Source organism: Vulpes lagopus, chromosome 5, assembly GCF_018345385.1.
Source record: "Vulpes lagopus strain Blue_001 chromosome 5, ASM1834538v1, whole genome shotgun sequence".
Classification (NCBI taxonomy): Eukaryota; Metazoa; Chordata; class Mammalia; order Carnivora; family Canidae; genus Vulpes; species Vulpes lagopus.
This window is the reverse complement of record NC_054828.1, coordinates 72,460,869-72,469,149: the sequence shown is the minus strand read 5'-3', so window position 1 is coordinate 72,469,149 and position 8,281 is coordinate 72,460,869. Positions and strand designations below refer to the sequence as shown.

At 38.2% G+C, this 8,281-nt stretch overlaps 1 protein-coding gene across 1 annotated transcript; it reads left to right on the top strand.

The window, feature by feature from the left end:
• Window positions 1-4,333: 4,333 nt before the first annotated feature.
• LOC121491810 (late cornified envelope protein 1A-like) lies at window positions 4,334-7,623 on the top strand. The gene is made up of 2 exons (XM_041756965.1): window positions 4,334-4,345; window positions 7,282-7,623. The coding sequence occupies exons 1-2, from the start codon at window positions 4,334-4,336 to the stop codon at window positions 7,621-7,623; spliced, it is 354 nt and encodes a 117-aa protein (XP_041612899.1).
• The last annotated feature ends 658 nt before the right edge of the window (window positions 7,624-8,281 follow it).

Sequence of the window (8,281 nt, the reverse complement as noted above, 5' to 3'; positions counted from 1 at the left end):
GCCCTGGCTGGCTCAGCTGTTGAGTGTCTGCCTTCTGCTCAAGGCGTGATCCCGGAGTCCGGGGATTGAGTCCCACATCAGGCTACCTCCATGGAGCCTGCTTCTCCTTCTGCCTGTGTCTCTGCCTCTCTTTCAGTGTCTCTCATAAATAAATAAATACAATATTTAAAAAAAGAAATTAGAATATCCAGTGTGAGAAAGAATATAAATGCCAGACTGGATGTAATGACACATTTGCTAGTCCTGTGGACTTGCTGACCACAGCAGAGAAAGGGAGACTGATCCTCCCCATTTCCTGTCTGACATTTGTTGTTTCCTCTAGTCTTCCAAATGCACTGCTGACCACTGCATGGCCACTGAGGTAAAGGGCACAGTCTCACATGGAGGTGCAGTTTTCTCCTGATATTGGATTTAACTAGTTAGCAGATTCAAGTCTCTGACTTCTCCTCTCATGGACATTTTAGTGTCTTCCCTTTATCTAAGATGTGAGTGATGCCTCTCCTGTAGTAGATCTCAACAAGGGCACACCTAGTTCCAGAATATTCTCTTAGACAAGGGATGAAGTGGCTGACTAGTTGTTCTTTCCCCTGTGTTGGATGTTTGGTCACAGAAAGCTGTAGTACATCATTTAACCCACACCTGCAGAGGAAACTGCTTAGGTGACACAGCTGGTCTCATTTCCTCACCATTTTCTGTGCAAGACTTGGGTCCTGCTTTCTATCCCCCAAGTAAGGGAGACATCTAGCTGGTTCCTCCCTGAGGAAGAATTAAGAGAACAGGGTCCTGAGGTCCTAATCCTAGGAAATTCCTTATTCCTTTTGTCTCCCAGTACTCAGATTATCTTCCCCATCCATCACAGGTCCCAGACTGACAAAGTACTTAAGCTCTCTGCCTGGTGACTTTCACACAATTAAACCCAAACCTTGAGATTGGTGCAAATCAGATAACTGCATATAATAGAATTCATACAAGGATTTAAAATTGATAAAGCAGGTGCCAATCAAAAAATAAAAGATGGTTGTTCAATATCCAGAGCTAGGGGATTTACTTAATTGAGAAGAAAATATAAATCCTCATTTAGCATCATATGCCAAGATGAGTTCCATGGGATTAGTTAAATATTTTGGGGAAAATTAAGTAATAAAGGGAAAAGTATCTATAGCCAAATGTTTATTTTATTTTAGGGTAGAAAAAGTATTCTTGGGATAAACACAATTAAAGAAATTATTTAAAAAAAGTATATATAAATACATACATATGAAATAAGATATTTTTGTAAGACAAAATACAAAAGCAATTTTTTGAAATTTTAACATATGTGGAGTATGATGAACTAATATTATATATGTATGTATAAAATTTTACTTGTATATAATTTTTTAAATAAAATATTTGTTACAGATAATGCTAAATATAACAGCATAATGAACAATGTGTATATATCCTCCAATAAAATAAAAAAATAAAACATAAAGATAACCAAGGGCAGCCTGGGTGGCTCAGCAGTTTAGTGCCTGCCTTCAGCCTAGGGCGTGATCCTAGAGACCTGGAATCGAGTCCCATGTTGGGCTCCCTGCATGGGAGCCCTCTGCCTTGCCTGTGTCTCTACCTCTCTTTCTCTCTGTGTCTCTCATGAATAAATAAATAAAGTCTTTAAAAAAAAAAGAAAACTAAAATCATCCTCTTGTATATCTCTTCTACCCAGAGATGTTCACTATTCTGTGTTTTTAATTCTTCCTTCCTGTATTTATTTATCTTTAACTTATAATTTATTTATAATTAAGTTTAAAAAGTATAACTTTCACTTAAATATAATTTATTTGTGTTTAACTAAACTATACTTTATTTATAGTTTATTTTAGGCATTGATTAAAACACATTCTTTACTTTCTAAATGTGAAAACATATCCCATATCTTTGTTATACATCTATATCGATATAGCTGACTCTATCAAATTTCATTTATTTTCCCTATTATATAATATTCTAATGTAACAGTACTCACACTTCACTTATGCATTCACCTGAAGTTGGGTATTTACCTTGCTTCTGGTTTGTGCTCTGTAAATAATCCTATTTTTTGAACATTCTCACACATGCTTGTTTTTTTTTTTTGTTTTTTTTTTTTGTATTCAGTGTGTATAATTAGGAGTGGAATTGGTGGGTTTTCAGCCTGAATAGATATTACCAAATTGCTCTTTGAAGTCGTGCAGATGTATATTCTCATCAGAGGTTATGGGAATTTCTGTCCTTCCACACTGGTGCCAATAATAAATACTGCTGACTTTAAATTTTTGCTAATTTGATGGATGTAGAATTGTGTACCATTGTGGCTTTTTCTTGCTTATCTCTGATTCCTCTCAAATTTGGAAAGTTTTTTCATAATTACTGGTTATTTATTTTTTCCCTCCTGGGAATCAACCTTTGTGTCTTGCTCATTTTTTTCTTTTCTTTCTTCTTATTGGTTTGTAAGGTTCTTTACATACTAATTTGTTGTCAATTTTATGTGTTGCACATATCTTCTTATAATCTGTATTTTAGATTTTCACTCTTTCTGACATTATTTAATAAAAGAAGATTTGATTTTTGTATAACTAAATATTATTTTTTTCTGCTTGTATTGTATTTGTCTCTGACATGCACTTGTTTGTATTATTTAGGAAACCCTTTCCAAAAGTTTATAAAGTTATTCTATAAAATAATTTTTGAATTTTTTCAAAAATGTTTAATGTTTTGTTTTCCACCTTAGGTCTTCCATTTATGGAATTTGACTTTTGCATATATGGTGTGAGGAGCATGGAATTAATTTATTGCCCAGATGGATAAACAGTTGGCACAGCACCATTTTTTGAATTGCTTATCCTTACCCCACAATTCTGTAATCCTGCCTGTGACATGGTTCAAGTATTATTATATGTGTAAGTTAATTTTTAGTTACAACATCCTGTGATACCATTCTTTCACCAATAGCCCACAGTCTGCATTTCAACTGCTTTGTATTGCTTGTTATTTTGTGAAGCAAGTTCTCATGTTTTGTTCTCCTTCATGGGTATCTTGTCTATTCTTGGCCTTTTGGTGATTTGTGTTAGTCATAGAATCGGTTCGTGAAGTTTCTTTAAAATCCGTGTGGTTATTTTATTGGAATTACAAGGAATCCATAGATTGAGTTGGAGAGACTGACATATTAAGACAATGTCACCTTTAATTCATGGCATCTCTTTCCATTTGCTGTGGCAGCTTTAATGTCTTTCAATAGAGTTTTCCAATTTTCCCTACCTACACATCTTTTGAACATCTATTCTTAGATATATCATCTTTTTGTTGTGATTATAGTTTTACTTTTAATTATATTTCTAATTGTCATGGTATAATGTATGTGTTCTATAATACAACAGCTTCAGTTAAGAAATACTTTTCATGAATAAGTATTGAGATATTCACATTTTTGTAATAATATCCACATTTTGTGATAATATTCACATTTTTGTGATAATAAAAGCCTTAAAATTGAAATTGCCTGGCCAAAATGTATGTACATTCTATGTTTTGATCATCTGCCTTTGACCCACATCAGGCTCCTTGCAGGGAGCCTGCTTCTCCCTCAGCCTATGTTTCTGCTTCTCTCTCTCACTGTCTGTCATGAATAAATAAATATATAAATAAATAAATAAATAAATAAATAAATAAATAAATAAATCTTTTAAGAAATATTATCTGAATGAATGGACCAATAATTTACCCTTAAGAAAGGTAAAAGATAACCCCTAACACCTATTTACATTCTATCCACATCACCTTTTTCTTCTCACATCTACAATCAGTTTAGAAAACTTTTAAATCTTTGCCTATTTGATATGAATGCATGTATTTGATAGGAAAAATGTCTTTTTCCCTAGTTTTTCCCAATATTTATTTGTCATATATAAATGTAACATTTTGTATTGCCTATTTATCACTTTGGTCTGTTATTTACATTGAGATTTTCTCCTTATTGATTTGTAAAACATAGTTGTGTATCAACTATTTTAATCTATTCACAGAAATGTGTTGTAATTTTATTCTCAAGTTGTCATTTCCCTTTTAAATCTGTTTACATGTTGCTCTTTTCCAAATAAAACTATTCATGTTTTATTTGGAGGTGGATAAACATCAGATTTTCCTTTTATATCATGGTTTTAAGGGTCACCAGGCATAAGAAATAATCAACTACCTTTACTACTTTAAGACTAATTGTTTAATAATGTGTATTGCAAAAGAGAATTAGATGGGTGAAAAAATAATTCATGAGTGTACTTAGTGCTGGTTCAGGAGCGTACAAGTAAAATAAGGCAGTATGAAGCTCAAGGTGATTCTAGAAGAATTGAACACTTTTAATAATTTATTAAGCAGCGACTGGATTATAGATAGAGTCAAAATAAATTAGAAAATAAATGGTCACAGTTATTTCTATAATTTCTAATGTGAAACATAATGCATTACTTTAAATTTACCTTCTATTTCCACCATAGATCTCACACCCAATCCCTGATAAGAGAAGACCTAAATGTCAATCATCTGCTTAATAAATTTTTCTCTTATTAAATTGAATATCAGTCATTGACATCATAGTCAAGGAAAATAGACAAGTCCTTATGAAGTTCCAAACAAACTGTCAACTTCTCACCCAGATCTTAATCAGACTGATGGATGATTTGGGTATCACATCACTAGAGGCGTGGGCTATACGAACCTTCAATTACCTTAAGAATCAGTGCTCAGCTCCTGAGTAAGACTTAACTATGTGAGCCAGGGAACTGACATCCTGACTGCTCCCTTATATGTAAGCCTTTTAACAATGTGAGCAGGAAGACAAGAGTCACTTCTAAGGCACATAGGGCCAGACTTCTGAAGGGTGAGGTATTCACCACATGTGCCTGCATGTTCCAGGTCTTATGCTGATGGCCTAAGTCATATGGAAAAACTATCTGCAAACTCTGAAGTCTTATGCAAATGTTGGTTTTGCACTTGACAAAAAAAGAAAAAATAAATTGATCACCCCAGCATGCATATAGAAGGTGATTAAGGAAAAATGATGATAATGTTTTTTGGTGTGCATAAAATGTGCAAAGCAAAGTTCTATGAGCTTCATGTATGTTATCTCATTTAATACTTCTAGAAAACTCATGAAATAGAGGTTATTAAGTCACCGTTTCATAGATGAGGAGACTGTGACATAGAGGTTAAAAGATTTGCCCTAAGTTATATAAATAGCATCAGAGCTGGAATTCATACCCCAGATATCTGACTCCAGAGCCCTAAACCCAACTCCTAAATTTTTCCAAGCTCGAGTTGATTTGAAGAGGTAAAGTGATTTTTAGGGATGCTTGGGTGGCTCAGTGGTTGAGCACCTGCCTTTGGCTCAGGGCATGATCCCGCGGTCCCGAATCGAGTCCCACATTGGCTCCCTGTATGAAGGTGTTTCTCCTTCTGCCTATGTCTCTGCCTCTCTCTCTGTGTCTCTCATAAATAAATAAATAAATAAATAAATAAATAAATAAATAAATAAATAAAATCTTTAAAAAAAGTAACATAATCAGACATAGACACACGCGTGTATGCATGCACACGTATACTCACTCCCAATGGCAGTGACTGGAACGCATATGAGAAATCTTGGAAGCATCTGTTTTCATTGTTCAATCCAAGAGCCTAGAGCTAATGAATTAACACTGCAGGAGGGAGAAGGGGAAGGTTTGGGGCACCAAGCTCCAGGAGAGAGAGTGAGAGGCAGAAATCACTAAGGATAATAAGGTGACAGATGATGGTAGGAATTTACCCCCTGCCCCATTTCTAAGCAGTCTTAATCCTTGCTGGGAACAGCTGCCCTGGGCCCCATGGAAGAGGCAGGGAGATGCCAGTCACCACCTATCATAAGACCATGTGGGTGGTGGGAGGCGGTGTCCTTATGCCCAGGTCCTGTCTCACAGGCTGGGGGCAGAGCCCAAGGCCAGGATAAAAGGGCCTTGGGGTCAGAGCACTTCCACGCACTCTTCTTTCGAGGTGCTGATAACCTTGTACACCGGTAAGTGTCCCCCAGGACCAACAGTAGCACCTTCCACAGAGGGAGCTCAGATGACAGCAGGGGGCAAGCAGGACAGAGCCTTGGGAGCAGAGGAGATGGAGAGGAACAGAAAGACCAGAAATTCTGATGAAAGGGAATGAGCTATGAGACGAGAGACAGGAGACAGCAGGATGATTTGTGTATCTGTCCTCTAAATAAAACCAATTCTGTGTCTTTTAAAGTTACTCAGGTTTTTGGTAACTTAAACAATTCTTCCTTTCAGAAGGAAGAGGTTACTTTGGAGGAATCAACTGTGTCTCTTCCCCAAAGCTTCTATGGGAGTCACAGTGAGTCTCAAATAGTGGGACAGAGGAAGCATAAACCCAGACATGCATAGATAGGTCTTACCCCCAGCAGGTGTCACTAGCAGTTCAGAAGAGGTGTCTGGGCCTCTGCACCAGAAGACCCAAAGTTGCATAATGAATAGTGAATAGAAATTCACGGTGCAAATGTGTGGAAAAGAAAAGAGGCTGTAGAGGGTACCTAGCATGACCCAGCTCGCCACAGTCAGGTCTGGCTTCACTTCTACCCTTATAGGATGATTTGGGTAACCTGTTTTATATATATGTATATATACATATGTAATATATATGTAATATATATATATATGCATGCCAAGGGTCATCATATGAACTGGTTAACCCAAATACATATATGTATGTATATATATTATATGTAATTATGTGAGATGATTACATATTATTTATATGATATTATATACAGTATATGATATATGAGTATGTATCTATTGAAAAGCTAGCTGCAAAGTTCCTCCAAAAGGGAAATCTTATTTCTGGCTCAGTAAACAGCACTGTCACTAACCTGACTTCTAGGGGGGGACATGTTCAGAATTTGGAATGGCGCAGAGCATGGACTCAAGTCACACTATGAATGCACATTTTGCCTCCTCTATTTGAAGGATACTGACTTTGGGTAACTTTGTTGATACGGCCATCCTCTGTGTCTTGCTTTGTTCAGAGAAGGTCACCATATCTGTTTTATGAAAAACTCCTAAGGTTCAAATGAGATAATGTGAAAGCAATTGACACGTCATTTTAGAGATAGTTTTCCTATAATTTATCTTGAATAGGCTTTAAAAATGTAGGGAAAATAAATGATGGTTAAACAACAGAGGAGACTTGTGTACCCTGGATCTGACTCACTGTGTGACTCTCCCTCAGGTCCTGACCCTGCCCACTGAGATGTCCTGCCAGCAGAACCAGCAGCAGTGCCAGCCCCCTCCCAAGTGCCCGGCCCCCAAGTGCCCCCCCAAGTGTCCCCCAAAGTGCCCCCCACTCTCTTCCTGCTGCAGTGTCAGCTCTGGGGGCTGCTGTGACTCCAGCTCTGGGGGTGGCGGCTGCTGTGGCTCCAGCTCCGGGGGTGGCGGCTGCTGCCTGAGCCACCACAGGCGACACAGGTCCCACCGCCACAGACACCAGAGCTCAGGCTGCTGCAGCCAGCCCTCAGGGGGCTCGGGCTGCCATGGAGGGGGCAGCAGTCAGTCGTCTGGAGGCTGCTGTTGAAGTGGACTCTGAGCCAAGAAGAACATACTTGGGGATAGCCAGTGGCCAAACCCTTCCTCTTGGTCCTGCTCCTCCTGGGCCTGCCCAAGGGATTAAGTTGTCTCAGTGAAGGTTCTGAGCTCTGGCTGGCGGGTTCCTCTGCTCTGGGATTCAGAAGGCTAATCCTCTCTTCCTCCTTCCACCTGCTGACCTCTGACACCAGTTGTTATCTGACCTGGGATCTCCAAACCACAGACTCTCCCAGCTACTCTCCTTGCTGTCTGCTCCTCAAGTGAAACAATAAAACAAGAAATCTGCTCACCATCCTGTTCCAACTTGTTCCTTGCCTACTTGTGTCCCAGTATTTTCTTCCATTGCTATCCATTCTCTTGCTTCCTGGAGTTCTTGGAAATCAAATGTGTGCTAGTCATATGGTTGGTGATGGGACAAAGTGAGAGAAAATGGCTATGCCATGACTTCTCAGACAAATCCTATGTAGCTCTGCTGGAACTTGGACTTTCCCTGGGGTCCAGCCAAGTCACCAGGGCAATGCATATTCCATCCCTTCATTGGTCTCCTCCTCTTTCTCCTTTGTGACACTGTCACAACTCACCCTCAAATTTTTCCTTCAGCTAAAAAATTTGTTTAGAAAATTATTCGTGAATTTTCTACAAATAGC